Genomic DNA, 23256 nt, shown 5'->3' on the forward strand with positions numbered 1-23256 from the left:
TTATTTCCAACACTGACCCAAGATGTTAGAAGACAAAAGAACTATTTTTGCCTTGCTTACAGTTTTGCAGTATATTAAATCATCAGCTACCATCCACTATTTAACTGAAAATAACCTTATTTGTGGACATTGTAATAACTTCTCAATGTAGCCATTTTACACTCTGTGCAACCCTGTTTGTTTTGTATTTAACAATGTATCATCATTGCATTTGGGCATGTATTCATAATGAATTACTTGCCAACATCGTGTTTACTTCGCTTTGTGTGCAGCAGCTCTTGTTTGAGTCAGCCAGCAAGGTTTTGAACTGCAGTGAGGACAAAGTTTTCCTTTTCTGCAGGCACCAAACTCCAAAGGTTCTGTCTCATGAAGCCAGAGAGGTTAACCCGGAACACGTTTCTCTTTGTTAAATAACAAATTCAGACCACAAAATGTACCCTGCTCCCTCTGCGTCCCCTCTCTGGTCTGTGTGTCTTTAATAAGCCTAAAAGCCTGCAGGATGGCCACAGCAGGGCTCTGTTACGTGGTGTGTGCTGGCCAGGCGAAGCGGTTGAAAGCTCTCTGCTCGGTTAACTGCGGTCAGGACGAGGCCTGCTCATCTTTCCCACGCTGCCACAGCTTCCATGTCAGCTGACCCGGTTCGGAGGCGTATAAATGAGTGATTAGCTGCTCAGTCTGTCCGGCTGATCGATTGTCGACGCTGCTGGTGGATTTGGTTTTATGTGTGACTGATGTGTCTACAGGGGCAGCTTTGTGTGTATTAATCACGCTGTGAGGATATACATCTGTTCTCACAGTTGCATTATGGGGACAAAAATCTGTTCCCCATAAGTTTCCCCCAAACTTTAAGATTAAAACTTAATAATAAGTTTGTGTGTGCATGAAAAGTATGTATGCATCATATTGATACTGATATGTACTAGTAGTCTTCATCCCAGCCAGATAAAATCTTACAATTTAAAGGTAATCAGGCACAGGTTTTGGTAGTTCTTGACTTCGGAAATAATAGTTTCACAAAGCAATCTCAACTAAAGGTCCACTTACTAGCCTTTTCTGGAACTTCACTTGTAAGCCAAGTCCAAGAAGTGCTACAGAAGGAAATTATAACATCTAGTGAACGAGCATGTCTTTATCCTCTTATGATGAAGAATATGTGATATGGTTAAAAACTATGGAAAAAATAAGTTAGTTGGCCTTGAGTTGGGATTGTCCATTATAGTATCAAGATGCCACAGACTCAATTATCAGACTTGCTGTATGTCATGACCTCTTAACTGGTAATGTAGCTTGAAACATTAGTATTGTTGCTATGGTTACCTGTAGTTCATTCTACACTGAGCACTGATTTAGATCTGCGGTTAATCTAGCACTATGTTTGAGATGTCCTGATATACAGTTTCACTGGAAACCTGCCAGCCAATTGGACACAAGTAATGTATATCATGTATATCATTGAATTCACCAAGTCTGCTGTGTGTGTGTGTGTGTGTGGGGGGGGGGGGTTGACCTGGTATTAATAAGCGTCCTGTTATCTTGAAACTGTCCACATTGTGGTTTTGCCATTGTGTCATTATGAATCTGGTCCAGATTCGGTACGTTGAGCTCAAAAGAAGTGATGCTGCTGGTTGGCCGATATACTCATTCTCACTTTGCTGAGGAAGGGGTCATATATAGGTTTTTTTTCTGTGCTTGGTTGAGATAGCATGAAGGCGTGGGGAGTCCACGTGGTCTTAAAGGTCCAGAGTGTAGGATTTAGTAGCATCTAACGGTGTAGTTGCAACTCCCCCGCTTCCCCCTCCCATTCCAAAAGTGAGGGGGAGTTTTAAATTGCACTCATAATAGTCTCAAAAAGTCTTAAATTGAACCTGTTGCAACCTGCAGAAATCCTGGTGACCTTTCATCTTGTTCTGTGCATTTTATTCTGAAGAAACCCTACAGATGTCTTTTACACCTGCTGGGATCCGACATTATTTCGCTGATCTGGTAGCATCCCAATCGGGGTACGTTCTGTGTGCCTTTACACTTTGTATTCACGCGCTTTTCCCCTCGTCAGGATAACATATCCACTTACAGATTACATGCTAATACCAGGTGTAAATGGGACCTATGTGCATATATTCATATTGTACGTGTGTTTAGGCGAGCCAGCGGTAATGAAATACATGCGTTGCGAGCACTGAGGTTAGCAATGGTGATTAAAGCATCACACACACACACATACACACACACACACACACACACAAACACACACACACACACACACACGCACACAAATACACACACACACGCAGAGCTTAATTTCCCACTTGACTCGCAGTAGTTGTTCACAGGGCTAATGGAGCTCAGCTGGACCTCACTGAGAGAGAGAGAGAGAGAGAGAGAGAGAGGAGAGAGAGAGAGAGAGGTTAGGAAAGAATGAAAGAGGAGAGTAAGATGGGAAATAGAAAAAAGGGAAGTGGAGGTTATAGATGACAAAACCCTCCATTGTTGCTATATTTGTTGATCTCAGACTATCTCAGGCATCCCTTGTTTACCTCTCCCTTTCTCTCTCAGGAGAAAATCCTAGAAAAAAAGACATATTTTGTGCGTTAGAAATCATTTGGCGCCTGTGTTCCAGTTTTGTTAGCTTGTTTTGCTAGCTTTGAGGGTGTGATCACACCTACAGATTGCTTTCTTTGGTCCGAAACAGAGAAGGAAGAGTAATCACAGTGCTGTACTTTTGTATTTGGCTCATTCAGCCACACATTGTGAACCAGCTTATGAAAGTTATATGGAGTCAGAAGTCATGGGTCTCATCATGCATAAGCATTGAGAGCGATTGTGTTTTCAGTGTACTGTACTAAGAATGACCGATTTCTTGGTATTATTTCTTCTGTGGTGTTTATCCCAGTAAACAGCACATGAAGAAGTAGCTGGAAATGAACCTGAACATGACTGTCATTCTTTTCATGGACTAATAAACCGAGTTAAAGGAGTAAACGCTCCAGAGTTCAAGTAAGCCGCTGCAAACAGCCTTGCTTGGTATGAATGCACCCTGACTCATCACTATAGAAAGGCAAATCTGAAGGAAACTGTCTCTGACAATGAGTACAATGTTCTTCTGTACGCTGCTGCAACATAGATGTCGTGCAGCCTGATGTAAGCGTCCTCTCCAGAGGGATTGGGTGAAGGTTCAGTAGGGTTTCTCAACACATCTGGGGCCTAAATCTCTGTTAGTAACCCCAGTTACCCAACCTCCCACTTCATGGAGAAACCCCTGTAACACTCTCACACACTTCTGGCTCCACAATGTGTCTAAAATGATGTTATTGTTCTATGTGTGCAATGGAATAAAGTGAAAGTTAAAGGATAATTCTGGTTTATTACAACTCCGGTTTTCATAGTTTAGTCTTATGATTTCTATCAGTTATAATAACATTTTATTCACAGCAACATTGGTACAGAAACAAAAGTGAACAATTATTACCAAAACCATAAAAATCCATCACAGTGTCTAGACGGACTTAAACTTTGTCCTGCTGTACTTACCGTAGTCATGTGTCGACAGTCTTCCTGTGCTTTGAGGGATAAACTGTTGGTGAGTTTTACAACCTGCTTGTGTTTCTTGACATGTCTGACTTCTTTCCTGATCTTACCAATTACTTTAATGAGAACAATGTCACTATAACTGATAGAAATAATGAACTGGAGGTGCCCTGGTGGCCTAGAGGTGTGAGGTCCCAACCATTAACCGCAATGCCCTGGTTTTTTGCCTGGCCAGGGACCTTTGTTGTCCCTATGTGCCCATAATTTCCTATCCCTCTCTTTCCTTGTGTCGTATCACCTCTTTGTAATGGCGACTTTTCTAATAAAGGCATAAAACCTTCAAAAAGAAGTTGAAATGAACGAGAATGACCCTTTAACTTGATGGGAAGCTTGATAGAGGCTCTTTAAAGTCCCTACAGAGTGCTCTTTGCTTCCCCATATTTACATGTTTCCTGTAAAAACAGCCAAAAAGCTCCACAATAAGCGAATAGTTGAGACTGTTTTGCATGAATAAACTACATCTTCGTCTTCTTCTTCTCTGACCTGATCTGTCTGTGTCTCGTTCTCTCTTGTGTTTACACTTAAGTGAAGCCTACAAATGCTTGACTACAGGACAACCGTACGACTCGACTCGCCACTCAAAGTTTCTTCCTACTGGAGAGTTTAGGTTTAAAACAACAGTCGGACAAGCTTATGTTTCATGCAGCAAACCCTGTCTCCTTCCACCTCGTCTTGACATTAAAGAGTTTGATTGGTGCCTGCTGTTGGGTGCAGGAGGAGCCGTGCATTCGTCTGGGCTCGGGTGGATCAATGATGAAGGAGCCGGTTGGGGTTTTCCCACGGCGTGAATATCACTTTCCCGCCGGCACTGTGGAAACGAGGGCTGCCTTAACCTCTTTGTCACCGCACCTTTCAGCGGGAACAATGACTTTATACCTCGGCCTTTGTGCTCAGATATTGAGTTATCAAGACGAGTGGAGGGAGGGGGAAACGGAGAGCTTGAAGAGGGAGATGGAAACAGAGAGAAACAGAGATAGAGGAGGGCAGCTGCGCTGGGCAAAATGTCAGGCGTGGATTTGAGAGCGTTTACATAAGGCCTCTCTTGTGCTGCTCTCTGGAGTGCAACATGCTGAATCTGGTATTCACGCCTGCTTCAGGTGTTGGCTCCTCGCTCGACACAGAGCTCGGAATCTAGAGCTGCATCCAGTTGTTAGCAGAGGATGAATAGTCGTATACAGGGTCCGTCTCAGCAACTGACGGTCTTCTTGTATCCTCTGTTGGGTGTCTCAGAGTGTCCCGTCCACCGGATGATCTTTCTGAACTTTTCAGAAACTAGAGCATTTTAAAAGAATATTAATAAATTTCAGTTCTCTTTTCATGAACCCAATATGTCATCTTCCAATCATTTTTTATGACCTACACTTAAAAATCCTAAAGGGATTTGGTTAATTTGATATGTTATGAGATGGAGAAAAGCTGCATATTGTCACATTAGAGAATCTGAAATCTAGTTTTTTAAATATTCATCAAATTAATTCTTCTCCATACTTGTTTTTGTGCTGTGGTTCCCTCTTAGCTGATACCTCCTCACTCTGTAGGACATCAAGATTAACCGACTTGTTTGTCAGTGGAGTGAAACAACCTGTATATCTGATCCAAAAACGATCATATGAGAGTTTTCTGCTGCCTTTATGGCTAAAATGCAACCTGGTTGACAGCAATCAGCCAACATACACTCTTGATAGGTAAAGGCTTGTAAACCTTGGATTCCTTCACCAAACCATCCACTACAACCTCCTACCTAACAAGTTTTGCAGGGACATAACAGTCAATATTAGGGCTAATCCTAAACTGTGTTCTACATTTGATGTTGTTCCATTCATTTGCATCTGCTGCTTCAGTTCTGTGGCAAGCTAACATTTTGATTACACATGATTAGAGTTTGAATATTAAATACGAATCTTGAATAAAACAGTGACGCCTCTAGTCATTATTCAAAAGATTGCATGAGGTGGCTTGCTGTTGACTCACGCGGTTGTTTTTCTGGTGAGGAAGGTCTCTATTTCGCATCTTTACACCTGTGATGCTGGTGGCTCATAGCAGGTTTCTGTTGAAAAGAGCTAGCATCCTGCAGCTTTTTGTCTCTTTGCTTCATGTCTGAATACACATTTACCAGAAGAAAGTCCAAAGTCAAGTCCTGAACTTTGAGTCTCAAGTCCAAAACAAGTCATAATATGCTCTTCGCCAAATATAATGCCATTTTATCAAGTATTTTTAAAAGTCAAAAGTCGATTTTGTAAGGTTGAGTCCAAAGATGTTGTAAGTCAAGTCATGTTACTCGAGTCCACAACTCAACAGCCACCAAGCAACACACGGCCATGTCCTTTCAGTCCTGAAATGTCAAAGTTGCTCAGTTTGCAAATCAATCTCAACCAGGTTGTGAAAACCTACTGAATTTCCTCAGTGAGTCTCTGTGGACTTTTACGGTCATGGTTGGTCTGAGTCTCTCTCTCTCTCTCTCTCTCTCTCTCTCTTTCTGTCTTTCTTTCTTTCTTTCTTTCTTTCTCTCTCTCTCACCACTCATCCTCTCTGGTCTTTTCTTCCACTCCACTCTGTTTACAGCCTGTTATCGAATCAGGAACTTCAGCCAAGCACTTGAACTGGTCACGGACACATTCCCAGTATGACACGTGCAGAATCTGTCAGACAGTCCTCTTTTTGACAACTCTTGTATAAAAGCCTTTGATATCTTTTTTCACAGGGATTGTTGGGATTCAGTGACGCTGACATGAGTAAAGTTTGCTTTTTTTTTTTTTTTTTAAAGGATATTCAGTTTGTAATGATTTTGATGGTTCAGATTTCACTCATACATTTGCTATCGTGTCATTTGTTTCTATTTTCTGTCTAATATGTCTCTATTTTCTCCTTCCTGAAAACCATGTCGCCTTCCTTTGCTTACATTTAGTGCCCTGTCACCTTCTTATAAAGCACAGATGGCAGAATCAAATGCATGAATCACCTATTGTGCTGTATGTACCTCCACAGAGACAATGCATTGCCTCTGAGTCTATGATTACAAGTTAGCAGATGAGTGATAAGCGATTGTGATTGTCGATACAAGGTAAAGTAATAAAGGAAAAGACAACATCTCTGCTCCTGCCTTGTGGTTGCAGTACACAGTATACCGTCCTAACAGTGGGAGTGTAGGTTGAGTCAGTGCAGCCAGATTCCCAGTGGCAGCATCTGATTACAGACGATTTGACAAGGAGGTAATAAAAACCTGAGCACAATGTTTTACTCAGATTTAATCTCTGTATGTGCCGTGCTTACTGAGATCTTTGTTTGATGTCTTTGGCACCTTAATTTGTTGAAGAATAAGCAAAACAAATTATGGAAAAAGTCCAATATGCAAAGCAAATACTCCCTTCATAAGATGAAAATATAGAAACATCATATTTTGTGTACAATATCTAGAGAAAATATATTTCTCCATACTCAGGCCTGAAAAAGTCTTTTCAAGTATGTCACCGAATCAGAGGACTTAACTAATGGATTTAAGGCGGTATTTTCATGCTCCCTTTGTAGAGCATACATGGCATCGATTTACTATAGAGGAAACATTCACAGAATTCCTCTCCGTTGCTTGGAGGAGCAGGCGTAACCTGGAGCGACAGAAATAGCTTTTCACGCATTTGGTGTGGGAAAAGTGAATTGGGTCATTTTTCCATTCTGCAGCTCAGTATAAAGACCTGATTAGATTAGCTTTGATTAGATTTGCTGTCTGAACGAGGCCTCCTGGGGGAGGGTTGGTGCGTTGAGGCCTCCTTAGAGAGAAGAGGTGGTGGTGGGTGGGTGGAGGGGTGGAGGGGCGGTGGGCTTGTTCTGTTAATAATGTGCTAAATTAACCATCCCAGCTCCTCTCTGCCGGGAGCGAAATGTTTTATTCATGTCAATAGACTAACAGGTGTGACGTGACAGGTGTTGCCGCTGCTTTTTTTTTACATTTCTTCCTCTGATCACAACTCTTGTAAAGTTGTTAATTGGGTCTCAGGGTTTTTTTTTTTTTTTACAATTAACAATTCTCTGCTGCTGTGAATTTTCAATTAAAGGAACATTCGTCTGACTTTAGTCCACCTTAAAATGTAAACTTTGGTTTAAAGCTGCTCTCATGGCGTCGTTTTTTCGGATGAAGCAGGCAGCTGTTTACAGAAAAAAACCTCTTAAAACCCACTGTGCACTATCTGACAGACACAGTTAGGGACTAGCTGGTGGACATAGTGGAGCATTTAGAAATTAAGAGCCAGATATTTCCCTCAGGAGTTGGTGGAGACCAAAAACAGAGCTAAAAGTAAGTGGCAACTTCGGACAGTCTGTTCTCTGTCTGTGTGTGTATGTTTGTTTTTCTTGCAGGGCATGTGATTAGTATTATAGCAACATCAATCTGTCTATCCTGTCCAGTACTTACTCCAAATAATGGGATTTGTTTGCCAGTTTGCTGTATCAGGTGATGATGGAGGAATATTGATTGACACTGTATGAACCAAACACCCCCTGAGAAATTACTAGCTATTTCTTACCTGCTTATTGGTAAATAACAATAATTATCACCTAATTACCATGATTGACAGCCCTGTAAAATGAAGCGTTGCTTGATTTCTACTGTGCTAGTGTTATTAAATAAAATATAGAGCATAATATTTTGTGATACTATAATATCAGATAATATGACAAAACTGGTTTCAAAGTCAAATATAAAATTTTGACTTTGTAAATCAAGAAAGAAGCTGAGCTGAAGAATCTTATTTATAATAAATCTTATTTGCATGTATAAAAAACATAATGTGCAGTGTGTGGAGCAGCTACAGGCCGTACAGTGTATCCTCAGCAGAGTTGTGTGCCGCTGGCGGCTGTTCCTGCCGCACTGAAGCAGTAATTTATTCATTGAACAGGTGAAGGCGGCGAAGAGTGGGCTGGTTTCTCCTCGCCTAATGAAAACTCAAATCCCTCTGACTCCTGTAAATTGGTTAGGAGGTGTCAAGTGTCTCCCAACACGTCCCCACCCAACCCCTCACTCCCTCCCATCTCATACACACAGACACACACACACACACACACACACACACACACAGAGTCGACTCATAAGGTCGTCTCACTGCAGACGGCAGAGACGTGACACTTTGATCCTCCAGCTCCTGTCCTTCAAGGACACACTTCCTGCACACAAACATACACTTCAGCTCAGTCACACTCAGATATGTACACACACACACACGCACTCATGTCAGGCTCCACTGAGGCCGTGGGACAACCCCATCTGTCTGGGAGCCACTGGCTGTGACATTTAAAATTGATTACAAAGGGAAAGATTGATTATGATAATGTACACTTATTTTCACTCATTACAGAGTTATGGCTGCTCACTGGGCTCATAAATCACTGCTGTAACCTCAGTCTGACGTGTGTCGTCTTTGCTGAGCCAAGATCGTCCTCAGGCTGAGGTCATGATTTTGGGGTTATTAGTGATTGGAGCAAATATTCGTGTCGTTTCGACATTCTGTTCCACACCTGACGCAGACTTTGACGGAGTACAGAGGACTTGGGACATTGCTTTTAACCCTTTCAACCAATCAATCGTACGTCTGATATTGCTTTTGTTGTGATTAGAGCCTGACCGATATATTGGTATCGTATCAGTGTGTATATCCTCCAATGTGTGCTGGTATGAAAACTATATTTACCGATTTCTAATGCAGAAAGGGTTGTAGTTTTAACCGTACTGATGTTTATCTAAACTGCACAAACCACTCATTTTTGATTAGACGATGCTGCCATCAATACCGTCCACAATGTATTTTTCATTCATACCCTTTTTGTGTGTGCAGTTAGTGTGTGGATGAGTATGAGAGAGAGTGGTCCAGAGGAAAACAGAGCAGTGAAGTTGTCAGTGTGGTGTTGAGAAGCTGCAGCCTTTATTCACTGACAGACTGAAACCTACCCTGTACATTTACTGCCAAAGTAATGCTTCCTATTGTTTCTCAACTGCGTTGATATGACAGTCAGCTCCGCCTGTGGTGAGGGGTACTATCCAGTGTACTGTCTACAGTGAAAAATGAGGTAGATGTAGCAAAAAGGAGTAGAGTCGTGGCATACCATTTAGTTTAGAAATAAGGCTTTTGTTGCCTCGACACATTTGATTGACAAACCATAAGGCTTTTGTTGCCTCGACACATTTGATTGACAAACCAGGATCGACTGTCTAAAGTACCTAAAAACAGTTGGGTTTGGTATCAGCTGCAGCTCAAAGTGAGTGGAGAAACAGAGATTATGTTACACTTCGTTAAGGGACCAGTATGTAGAATTTAGCTGCATCTATGGGTAAAGATGGAGATTGCAACTAACACTAACTGTATTTGACGACCTGGGAATGAGAACAGGCTGTGAAGTGTCGAGGAGAAACTATGGTGGTCGCGAAAAATGCAAAAGACCCAATCAAGAGTCAGCGTTTAAGCTCCTGTAGTAGAAAGGAGACGTACAGTACGTTACTCGTCTGAGTCCTCAAACTGCCTCAGAACTAGCTGATCATCATTTTTTGGAAAGTTAGTTTTGTAGGCTTGAGTCATATTACTGCTGCTATCCTAAAGTCTGTCAGTGCAGAAGGAAGCTCCTCCATCGAGACGATGCTTGAATCAAGCAGTTGCATTTACAGTGTGAAGAGGGAAAGTTGCAGACTACAACCACCACAGTGTCTCTATCTCGTCCTGATTGTGGGTGATGTCACTGCTCAGCTATGCCTGATGGTGTAATAAGTCCTTACACTCTCAGAGGGAGAGGATGGTAAAAGTTGAGATTGTGAAAATGCCGCTGCGAATGCATCTGGCTCTCTCTGGAAGTTGCATGACATCACGTAGACGCTCACAAAACCTCACTGGATAGATTTCATTGTTGGTTCACCATGTGTGCTTGAGGTTGTATTTCAACACTCAACTTGACAAACTACTCTGCATTAGTAGAGCTGACAAGGAACTAAACGGGTTACAGGACACACTCTGAAGCTAGCAGTCCATACAGATCCATGTGGGCTCAGAGGCAGGGGGTCTTGATTTGCTCCATGTCCAGGTCTTTGTAATGCTGAGCAGTTTAATTAGTTTCTCTCCTCTTTTGTAAATGATCTGCTGCTCTATCTCCTTTAGTTTCCTTTGGTTTTAGGACTGATTTATTCGTTCTTACGTGTTCTTTTTGTTTCTTTTTGTAGTTTCGACATTAAACCCAGCAAACTGTCGGCATATCTTTCCCACTCAAATGAGGTCTCGGATCCTGTTGGTGTTCTGCTTTCTAACAACAGCATGGATGCAGTCAGAGAAATTACAAATGCTACCACAAGCCTAACCGTTTATTCTTGACTTTGAAAATAGCATTTGTCAAAACAGTTTTAACCGTTCCAAGATCCAGTTACTAGCTTGATGGGCATTTTTTATAACCTTGTGAGACAGCTGGACTTGTCCAACGGCAAGCAGGTTGATCTGATTGGTTGAAGTTTGCCCGTAATAGACGGTGATAGGGTGGGTGAAAGTGCCCGCCCTTTTTCCAAACAGTTGCCAACGACGACTTCCCAGATGTCACAGTCAGGTTAACAGATTAAACATTAGTTGCAGCCCTAATGACCATAAAACTTCCCATTTTGTCAGGTTGTTTTATTACATTTGCTTTTCTGGGGGACCGAGTGCTGCTTCTTCAGGCGTCTGTCTCTGCAGTCCTATTAAGTTCTGTCATTGTTCTCACCTGATCAAAGCCAAATTTAATGAAGTATTGCTGCCTCATTTGAAGGAATTAGCTCCAAACCATCTTGTGAACATACCCTGAAGCAACTACCAAGTACTTGTAAGAACATGGTCTCATATCTGACTCAGGATTTTTTCTCTCCTGCATCTTTTCTGTCTCTCCAAACTGTGAACTATACCCCCCCACCCAAAAAAACCCAGAGTACCATAAAATTACCTTTAGAGCACCATAAAACACTTTAGCTCCCTACCTTTTTGTTTCATGTTTCTGTCTTCTCTCTGTCTCTAATCTCTCCAGTGCACCACTTTGTAACCTCCCCTGTAATCTTCCCTGCAGCCCTCAGTCACTCTGAGTCAGACTTGGGTCATGGGAACTCACAGCTGCTCGTCCGGCCCCATGCAGTTGACAGACAGCGAGCTCCATTTCGGTTTGTTTGCTGATGCCCGTGAAAAAAAGGAAAAAAATAGCTCTGCACCTGAAACAATCCAGAGTTTGAGTTTGTTGCTGTGGGATGGCGGAGTCCGTCTCCCCTGGAAAGTAGGGCATAGTGTGCAGGCATGCTGGGCTTTTACACCAAATATCCACAGAATAATGTAGTGTAGCACTAAGTAGTCCATGGTAATTAATCTAATGTTGGTATTATACAACACAATACTTGTTAATCTACTATCACACTTTCAGAATTAGCTGCACTAAACTAAATTTAAATTAAAAAAGTTACAGCAATGTTTCCTCAAAGAAAAGCTTGATGAATGTGTTAACTTCTATCAGTGAAACAGACCTATTGATTACATCTGGTCAACTCTCAGCCCAATGCTTAATGTAGAACATGTGTCAGCCTGGTTTTGATCAGCAGCACTGCTTTGTACAGATTTCATATCAAACTTCATTATCGACTGAAAAGTATATAAAGTTGGCATTGTCAGATTCATAGTTTTTTGGTTTTATTCTTCTTCAACAGTCAGATCGGTTTATAAAAGCTGGACCAAGTTTATCTCACATTGATGCATTGAACAATTTGGCATATTTTTTTGTTAAATGAGGAAAAAAGGTTAAAGCATGCTTATGTTTCTTATAACAGTTGTTCTCAAGCTATGGTAGAGCTCCCTTTAGAGGAATCTAATAAAATACTAATGCTTATTCTGCCATGTTTCAGTATCGTCAAAACTTTGTTTGTCATTCTCATTTGTTCTAGCAAACATGCACTGATAATTTCTGAAAACTTGTACAAGCAAAGTGTGCAAGCACTAGTTAAAAGCAAGTTCTTAGAGGTCAATTATAGATTTCAGTACACTGTAAGAAACCCAGTGAACAGTATCGATTCCATCATCCCAAGTGTCCCCTCCGATGCTTGATTTAAAAGGCACACCGAACCTTACCAGATCCCTGTGGAAAAGGCAGGAAAAATGAATTTCCCCATTGGAAATCAATACATTACCACACAAAGTGCCCTTGAGCAAGTCATCAAATCCCTGCTAGTTCCAGGGGTGCTGACCTCCCTGTGGAGCCGCCCTCTGGGATCAATACCGTGTCACAGAAAAGGTGATGGAGAGAATAAACCCCTGCCTGATCCAGAAATGACAATGGGAAAACTGGATTTAGTTTTTTTGGTCACATTATCACAAAAAAGCAGACCTGTCTGATGAAGTATGAAAAATGAGTTCTGTTGAATTCCAGGTGAATGTTTTGCGCTTGTTAACCAGCCTCAGGCAGATGGAAGCTAATCAGTGACAGCAGTGTGGGAACAGGACTTATTTTCCCATCGTTACTCACCTTTTATGCAAAATATCTTTGTGTGTTTGTGTGTGTGTGTGTGGGTTTGAAGGCACTCATGTGTGTCAGTTTATGACTGACAGCAGCTCATGTCTGAGTTTCTGTGTAAACTCCACATCATGTGCACGTCCACGTCTGTGAGTGTTCGTATCTGAGTTTCGGTGTGTTTTCTCTGTATTAGCGTGCACTATGATAACCTCTGCCCCTCTTTCTTTCTCTCTGTTTCAGCGAGCGTACACTGTGATAGTGGAGGCATGGGACAAAGACAACGGCACACACAGCAATGGTGAGGATCACCCCTGTTATAAACACAGTGTTACAGAAAAAGGTTTTTTTTACATGTCATAGGTGTATGAAATGGGATTATACTCAGCTCACAGTATTTGCTTTACATTTTGGCTTCCCATAATAATATATAAAAAAAATATAATAATGTTTCATAATAGTGTAACAAGACCTAGCTAGCAAGTGCTTACTTGGTTGGTTCCTTTAACAAGAAGACTAAAGTTTGATAACACGCGGGCACTTCCTGTGAATTTCTGAGAATGTGCACAGCCAACGGTCCAAATAATTTTTTAAAATTAATTTTACCTTTATTTATTAAGGGGAGGTTCACTAACAGGCCTTTTCCACCAACAAGGAACCAGCTCCCTTCTAGTTCAGGCAGCTAGTTTTGAACTGTTAATTTTGACCACAACTTAAACTTGAGAAGTTTAACAGCTAGAACCAAAACATAGCAGGTTTTCCTTGGGAACCAAAGTGGGCATGTCATATTACACATGTGCAACATACTATGGTTCCACTCAAAACTCTCTTAGCAGGAACACCCTGATCACATTCGCACAGTTACACAAAATCTGTTCTGCTGTCTAGTTAGATGCGTACACGTAGTTAAAAGCAAGTACATCTCCGGCTTAAGGACTTGGTTATACTAGAAAAGAAGTGTAGTTGACAGTCAGAAGTGTTTATAGTTGTTCTGAATGGTCACACCAGAAAACATAAAATTAAAATATGGTGATAATGGTACAGATTTTAATACAGTTTCTTGTGGAAGACTTTAATATTGTTGCACCTGGTCAACCACAACGTGAAGTGGATTTGAATGCCGGATTTCGGCTTTGGAGAGATACAGATGTGGTCGGATCATCCAGCACATAGTTCTGATGTTGCACCTTTTAAAGAAAAGATCATGGTGACTTTAAAATCAGAGGAGTTAATGCTCAGGGGAACAGGAGCATGGTGAGGAGATTTAATACCAATCTTCCAACCAGATTGTGCAATATCCTACCATCAACCAATTAAAGCTATGGTTTCAGCCATTTTCAAGTACTTCCCATTTTTAACATGTTTGTTCCTGGAATCTTGGGATTGCTGTGAATGAAATTCAATCACATTAATCGGGAAAGAATGTGGCGTTAAATCCTGATTGGCAGTCAACGTCTGTTTCTCAGACAACATGATCGCCCATCCGCCTTGCTCAAGAGCACCTTGGCGTAGTCCTTGTGGAAGGGGTGTTCATACAAGGATAGTATGTGATCATCATATTGAAGTGCATGTCGTAGCACAGGTGGTATTTCGGTTGTTCATGGCATGAAAACCTTCCTTTCCTAGTCAAGTCAATCAATGTTGATCGTGTTACTCAGGCTTTTTAGATCAACTTACAAAACCAATAAGTTTGGTCCTAACCTGCCTGCACGCTGAGTTCCCAGCTGTATCCTGTTTTTACACGCTCCACTCATCCCGAAACTGTTTGGTTATGTTCTCCAACACCGCTGGGAGGAAGAGGGGTTAATGAAGGGATGTAATCTATGTAATAAGACAAAGCAGAATTGGCTTTGTTCGGTTTTGGCTCACAGATGACTTGATTTAGGTCTCAGATCGTTAAGTGACTTCAACTATCTGCCGATGGCTCTTTCTTTGTTGGGTTTTTTTTATCACCAACGAAGAAACTCATTCCTTTACTAAAACTTTCTTTCATCTATCAACCTCGAATTGCATCTTGTTTCCCTTTCACATAAATTACCTTCAGATCTGAGTGCTGCATCATGAATAGTGTTCACCCCCACCACCAATTATACAATTCACCATATCTCAAACTTTCACCTCTCTTTCGAGTGTGGCTACTCGGAACAGCTACAAGGCTTGTATTAGGCCTGTCACGACAACCACTTTTGTTTACCGATAATTGCGATAAACGATGTTACTGCCATTTTAAGATCATTGGATGCCACTGATAATGTGGTAATATAATAGCATAATAATGCAAATACGCCCTTTCAAAGAGCAGTGAACTTTAAGCTCCTTGAGCCTCGCCCATGGTGAAACTCTAACACTGAAATCTGTGCTGAGACACGTTTTGCTGTCATTTCTGCTTATAGGCGTTGTGAATAAACGCTCCGGTGCTCGCCAAAGTCTTATAATTTAGGGAAAACCCTGCTATCTATTCTGGCATCACATCGGTGACATTCTTATTGCACGCTGTATTTACATGTGTGTTTATTTGGATATTGTATGATACGTGACCTCGATAATTTTTGCTGACAGGCCTAAACGGGAGAGGCGTGCCATGTTTTGTGATTGTCACGTTCATACTGACGTCTTAGAAGATGAACGGCCAAAAAAAAAAATAATCAACTTTGAGCTGAGCCTTGAACTTTCTCATACAGAGATCAGTCTTATGAATGATTGACAGGCAGCTAATTGTGCTCCACCACCGCCATCCTCCCCCCTTTTCTCACCCTCTTCAGGGTCACTTAGACTGTTTTCGGCCCTCCTCTATATTAAGCCCGTGAGAGCATTGCATCGTTAAGCCATTAATTACGGGCCGCGGCTCTCGTTCCTCTGATGTCTGTCTCCTAATTAGCGTCCCGACAGCTGTCCGGCTACCGCACACCACTTCATTATCCTGCAAAACTGTGACAGGCTGGCATCCACGCTGCCGTGCCTCGGACCGGACAGCAGCATTGACGCTGGGACACTTAAGTCTTTGCTTGCCCGACCACCTGTAGATGTGGCGGTGGGATGGCCGGAGGGACGCCATATCAATCCTTTAGAGAGGCGAGGCTGGGAGGCAGTGACAGGCAGGCAGACAGGCAGACAGGCAGGCAGGAGGTGCTGACGTCTCGTGTCTCGTCTTGTAGACTTGGTATATTTTCTCATTGCGTGATCAGGAGTTTGATCCCGGAATCTGTCAGTGGGTCTGTCAGCAGCCAAGTGTCCCGTCAAAGTGAAACCTTACCTTCTTGCTTCCCTTATAACTCATACTGGATAAGCTAAAAATATGAATAAAGCAATAAAGCAGAATTCCACCTTGAATGTTTATTGGTGAGGGGCAGTATGTTTCATGAGATACTTGCAGATTAAGTGTTATTATCTACTTCTCGTGTATCTACTTTCACTTGTCTGTTTCTGCCTCAGTTTGGGGTTTCCTTCATATTCAGGAATTACTTTCGACACACGTCAAAGAGCAGGCATGAACCTGTTGTACCCAGCTGTGGGTGTCGGGGGCAGGTGGAGCGAGCGTTAGTGTTACTGTAGTATGATTAAAGAGAGAGAGTTGCCATCTGTTACAGGCCAGGTGTGAACAGGAATAAGAATCTAGGGATGTCCCAATCAAGTTCAGTTTTGCATGAGAGCCTATTGTGAGCCCTCTGATTGTCTGCCAACACAAGCAGACTGTACTGTATATTCATACTTACACATACGTACAGTTGTACATTGAACTTTTAATCTAAAGTAAACCTGCAGTAAATATAAGTTAGTAAAACCAAATAGAACAGCTTTTAACACACATTTCTTAAGTGGTTTCCTAACATATGTTGTATTGTTTCCCATAGGGAGATAGTCACTGGGTTTCATAAAGGTTTACGTTTAATTTAAAAATGCAGATCTTTCACTGGTTTCACTTTCTCAAATATGAGAATTTGCCTCTTTTTTGAGATTAATTGATTAATCGGCTACACAGTGGGGGAAAAAATTTCATATCAAGCTCATATCAATCATAGAATACTAAGAAACATGGCAAATATTTACCTGACAGTAGCCTGACAGTATATCCGTTAGTCAGTATATCAGTCATATCAGTATATTATGCAGAAAATAATGGTTGTGGTAATAAATTGGTGTCAGTGCAAAGTGCAGCAGCAAGCAGCACAGAGAAAGACAGAAGAATGTCAACTAGATTTGGCTGACAATGTTAAATTATTTAACATGTAAAAGAATAACTTAACTTTAATATTCTTCAGTGAAGTTATTTGTTTAAGAAAACAGCCTTCTGAGTGCTTTTGGTGCAAAATTGCTTCATAATCCAAATAGCAAAGTCTATTTTCAATCCAGCTCAAACATTCACTTAATCAGCTGCCATGTTGGTAATCTGTAAGATTCTCCCCTCTAAAATCAGGATCGGTTTCAAAAATCCTGTATCAGTACAATGGGTTACAGTAAAGGAAGACATTGATCATTAAATCCATTAAAAGTTGCCCAGTACCAATCCAAAAGAGTAATATATATTCTGCCAAACACAACATCACATGATGATAATGATCATAATGATAATGGGATTACAGAAAGGTGGCTCAAGGTGAGGACCTGAAGTGAGTTTCCTGCCCCTGCGTTAACAGTCTGTGCTGGCGGAGTCTTGTGTGAACAGGTCTGGGCAGCAGGTTGGAGAGGCCCCAGGAAAAAGAAGGCTTTGTGAAGACTGTTTATGCTTCAGGAAGCCCCCGCCTGTTTAAAAACAAAACAGAAATGGCAGGAGAAAAGAGGACGGAGCTGTTGTTGACTCTGTGGGCTGGTGCATTGTTGGCTGTGGAGGGGGGGGTAGAGATACACCGATACTGGAGTATGTGTATGTGTTGATATTGTGCTGAGGAACATCTGTACTGGAGACTCCCCCCCCCATCAAAAATACAGGAGTTAAAACTACAGTGACCAGCTAGTTTAGGAAATGATTTAGCCTGTTTTTAAAAGTGAAACTGAAATTACTGAAACTTCCTTGGGGCCAGTGTGATTGTGGATGGTAGCCATAGACGGAGTAGGGAAGTGAGAGACAGACTAATACATTTTCCTAACAAAAACATAAAATATTGCCAGCCTTATCTTTACTTAAATAAAGGTACAGAAACTTCTTGTACTGGCAAGAAAACTGCACTAAAACCTCCCAGCCCCCCCCCCCCTTTATGTCAGACACTGATTTATATGTTATCGTCTCAAACTAACAACTTCAATCTTTACAGTATTGGAAAAGTAAAGTGGTAGCCTGCTCATACAATGATAAAGATTGATGTGAGCAATGACAACTAGGTAATTTGCATCTTTACTGAAGTGGTTGTGTGTGCCAAGCTTTATGTAGCAATAAAATAAAAGATTCATGCGTTTAACTCGCATCTATTCTTATAATTTATGTATAAGATGATTGATTTATTTCAATTGCCTTGAGGAATAAAGAGTGTGACCAGAGGCTGGGGGGCAGATGCTTCCCAAAACAAAACAAACTCCTTGACAACCAGGTTATCATCGCTGGTAATGTGAGACTGATGCTTCTCATTCTAGGTGTGCTTTTATTGTTATTTATTTCCATTCATGAGCTATACCACAAAATAAGTCTGAGGGGACACAAAATGTAATAAAATGGACACTTTAAGGCCTTTAAAACACCTTCAATAAGACAACCTGAGGAGGAAAAATCCCCTTTTGGTTTAACTGCTCATAGTTCTTGTTCACAGTAACGCCATAACCTCTAATGAGACTTAATATTTATATTATTTCACATAATATTTTTTAAAAAAAATCGGTTTATCATTTTTTTAGCTGAGTTTTAGCAGTGAGATGGACTTTTATCATCACTTTTATACAATTTTATCCATCTGATGATTTTTAGATTAACTGAGAACAGATGGACTGACAAAAAATTGGTAATTAAGACTCTTTTTCGGTGCAGGCAAAAATTTGGCAACTGGCAAGTACCAGAAGCTGCCATTAAATGTCTGATTGGATTTTTTTTTACTCCTGTTTGGTTATTTTCTGATCAGATTCTTCCTGATTTTAATAAAAAATGATGCCAGTTTTACATAATTTTATTTGGCAAAGTTGTGATATGGCTGCTTGTGATCAGACATTTAATATTTTCGAACTTTCATAAATAAATCAGAGCTTTGTGAGTAAATGTAAAAAGTTTGAATTTGTGCATTTGAATAAAGAAAACAACAACACATAAATATCATTATCAGATATCAGGTGAAGGACAATGAACCAACTTCAGTTCAAAGATCAACGCTGTTACAAGCGACAAGCTGTAAGGAGGTCAAAGGTCAAAGCAGAAGTGCCACAGCCCCCAAACAAAACACTCCAGTTACAAGCAGCTTGTTGCTTGTAACTAAAAACCAAAAACTGTTTTGTTTCTAAAATAAATCTTCATGCAGACAATCATGTTGCTCTTGACGCGATCAGCTGCTCAGATCTGAAGCCCCTCGTTGTTTATGTAAGAGCTGGTTTTATATGGCCCACTCTCTGCTGCTCTCCCTAGTAACAACGGCCTCTCTTAGCGCGTCTCCTCCAGCACAGAGAGAGCTCATGATTGGTCTATATTTTTATATCTAATTGCTGGAGATGAACAGCAGTGAGTGAGTGCCTGGGTGTTTCAGGTGGTGGGTGTGGGACTGAAATCTGTGGCAGTGTGTAAGCTCGCAGAGAGACTCAGTAAATCAGGACAGCGTGAAAATGGATTCTTAGTGGGTTTTTACTCTTTTTCTACAGTCTCAAACTTCTGTAGTTATGATGATGATATTAAAATATACAAGAGGAGGTGTGTGTCTTTATTGTGAAATTATAAAAGCTTTTGAAATGAAGCTTAACCCTTCAAACACGGAGGAAAAAAGTGATTTAAAGGTTCAAGCAGTAGTTCAGAATTCAGTGTTTAGAGTTTAATGTTACGCCTAAATGAGACTATAATATATAAATGTGTAAAAGAAATGACCTCTCCTCCTCTTTTGAAAGGAACCCTAACCCTACACAGAGGAGTTTTGATGCCTGACTTGGCCAGTAGTTCATGGTGGCTAATGTACTTTGTACTTGTAACTTTAGAAAACTTTAGATGGATGTCACTATGAGTCAGTTTGCTAGTGTAGTGACTCTTTTCTACTTTTAGGCTACTATTAAAAAAAATGATACAACGTTTACCAAAACAAAACCAAAGAAAATCAGGATGAATGGATGAATTTCACCACAATTAATCAGATTTGGTATTTGATGCAATTTGGCTTCTTCAATTTATTAATGGGGGGAGAACATCCTAATTGCTAAGCTAAATAAACCATTTCAAAGACGTTTATCTTCGCTCATGACAAGCAGACGTGGTTTATCAATGATATCTTACGTAATATCATCTTTGTCATGAAGGGAAACGTTAACAGTAGCATTTACTGCAGTGGTCTCATGGTATTTTCGGTGGATTTAAACCATTACTTCCGGCTTACGTTGATGCCTTGCTCGACCCACTTTAAGAAAACAACACTGTGAGCAATGACGATGAGCTCTTCCTTCCACTTCTGTCTTGTCCGGGTCACGCTCGGCATTGCAAGCCACAGCAGCAAAGCCTGCTGGGTCACGGTTCTTCTGTTCCTTGAGAACAAGCTAAAGGGCCTTTCCTATGTCGCCCTTCCTTGTCTGTTCCCCGTCTCTTATTATTTCCGGCCTGGCTCCGATGGAGTTGGGGCTGGATATCCTGAGAGGTGGTGGGGTGGAGGAGTAGGGGTAGGAGGGGGAGTTGGGGACTGAAAAGCATTTCACCGAGCAGGAAAACTGAAAAAGCATTTGGGTTATCAAGCCCTCGCAGACCTCGCTCCTACACCCTCTGTTTGTGCTTGCTTAATTTTCCTATTCTTTCCCCCGTTTTCCTCTTTCTTTTTTTTTCTTCTTCCACATTCTTGGTGGGACGGAGTCAAGTTCGACCGGAGGTTACACCTTCCCTCTGATGTGTGTTAACCATAAGGCATTCTTCGAAGCCTCATGGACTGTCTTATCTCCCGAAACACCGGGTTGTTGGGTCAAATCCCATAACCGGAATCAGCCCCTGGAATGTCATTCAGAACTTTTGTTGTTTAGGCTTTCCTATCTCACTGACCCGAATACTTAACCTGTTGAATGTTTTTAAGTTTTTTCTGTAGTCAACTGACTGTTGACTGTTTGCCTAACCCCTCTCCCATAGGAGATAGCTTAGCAACCGTAACTAGCACTAGCAAGAGATTTCTCCACCTAGAGCAATGCTATAAAAAAGAACCACTGTATGGCGCCCCCCACTGGTGCTAGATGCTAACATATCCAAATTTAGACTTTAGTTTACGCTCAAGGTACCCTAGACAAACTTGTTTCCCAAAATAGTACTATGTTTGCCAAACTCATGTGTTATGTACGCAAGCTAGTTGTTAAACACTAAAAAGGCAGCGTTTTCAACCAACTCATGGAGCTAAATTAGCTAGCTAGCTACAGCTGATCAAATCTGCCCTTGACAGTGGATAAAATTGATGGTCATCGTTTAATAAACAAGATTATGTGTTTGTCTTCCTCCTGTTCTAAACTCAAAGATCCTTTGCTTCAAAACTGATTAACATTTGAACATGTTTGTTGGGATTGGTTAATCCAAAAAGTTATCCACCGACTAATCGTCAAACATAATCTTTAGTTGCAACCATTTTTGGTCTTTTATATTAATGATGGAAGGACTAATCTAATGTCTGTATTGATTTGTTTGTCCTTTGTCCAGATGATGAGCTGCTGATTGAGCGCAGCATCTACAAAGGGATGATCAACCCCGGTGAGGAGAAGCAGATGGTAGACTCCAAAAGATCAACCCCCCGTCTGGAGTACGCCATCCGCGTACGCTGCGACGAACACTACTACGGCAGCAAGTGCAACAAAGTCTGCCGTCCCCGCGACGACTACTTCGGCCATTACGTGTGCGACCACTTCGGGAACAGAGAATGCATGGAGGGCTGGACGAATCTCACGTTGAGCTGCAAATCAGGTACAATACTGTGAACACATGCAGTAATACACAGGCCAATGTCTTATATTGTTTCTAAAGCTCCTCATAACAGCAAACCTGTTCATGCATGGGTTCTCGTGCACTAACAAAAAGCAGTAAAAGGTTCAAAGATTGTTAAAAAACTATAATTTTGGGAACTTTTTGTTTGTTCCTTTCTTTCCAATAACTTGAATGAATTTTTTGCTCTTCTATTTAAGATTCCTTATTGTCATTTCCACATACAAAGCACACAGGAACAAGATGTTTCTTGCGCTCCAAGGTGCTAATATGAATAAATATTATCTTTAAATAGCTACATTTGTTACTTAGTTAATTAACAGTACTATTTATTAAGGTGTCTAACCTTTTACTGCCTTATTTGTTTGTTTTGAAGGCTTTGTTACTTGTGACATTGACAGCTCAAACAATGCTTCAAAAGATGAAAACATTAAGCTACAAATATAAATAAGATGCAAATTACGCAAAACAAAATTTCTCTAATGAAGTAGGAAAGCAATAAACAGTTAAACTACAGAGCACTTGTGTTGCAAATAGTGCTTTAAAAATATGAATTCACCTTTATTTTAAGGCAAAAAATAAAAGTCTAATTTTTCTTTTGTTTTACCTCCTTAAAGCCCTTTTTGAAAAAAAAGTTTGAAAGTTCATTGAAGTTCATGTGTTACAAGAATTCAAAGAATGTTTGGAAACTCGTCTCTTCTGGAGACACCTTCAATTTTCCGACCGGGACTCTGCCATCCATTGTTACCAACGGCAAGAGATTCTCTGCCTTTTTTTCTGCAAAACAAGGAAACACCGGAAATGAGATTTTAATGATTTTACCACCTGCAGTAACAGGGTGCCTGGCAACAACTTAGAAAAGCTTGATTTTTAACAGGAGCTAACGCAAACGTATCACTTTTCTTTTTCCCAAAAAGCCATCTGCAAACAAGGATGCAGCCTCGAGCATGGGACATGCAGCGTGCCGGGGGAATGCAAGTGAGTCATTTTCTATTTTTTTTGTTTGTTTGTTCCACTTAGTTCACCTTACAGTGTGGCTGTCAACTGGTGTAAAATATGCTCCTGTTTGGATGGAAAAGAGTTTAATGAGGATAACAGTGGTGACACAACAGAGTGATGGGGGGGGTTGTTGATAACTTGAT

At 41.0% G+C, this 23256-nt stretch overlaps 1 protein-coding gene across 1 annotated transcript in view; it reads left to right on the forward strand.

Annotated features, from left to right (window-relative positions):
* Positions 1-23256, forward strand: part of LOC127356139 (protein jagged-2) — a 56333-nt gene that overhangs the window by 6508 nt on the left and 26569 nt on the right. Inside the window, exons 3-5 of the mRNA XM_051387665.1 lie at positions 13306-13363; positions 21836-22096; positions 23032-23092. Of these exons, the coding sequence (XP_051243625.1) occupies positions 13306-13363; positions 21836-22096; positions 23032-23092 (380 nt within the window). The remainder of the gene's footprint in view (positions 1-13305; positions 13364-21835; positions 22097-23031; positions 23093-23256) is intronic.

The sequence above is a fragment of the Dicentrarchus labrax genome, unplaced genomic scaffold, assembly GCF_905237075.1.
Source record: "Dicentrarchus labrax unplaced genomic scaffold, dlabrax2021, whole genome shotgun sequence".
NCBI classification, from domain to species: Eukaryota; Metazoa; Chordata; class Actinopteri; family Moronidae; genus Dicentrarchus; species Dicentrarchus labrax.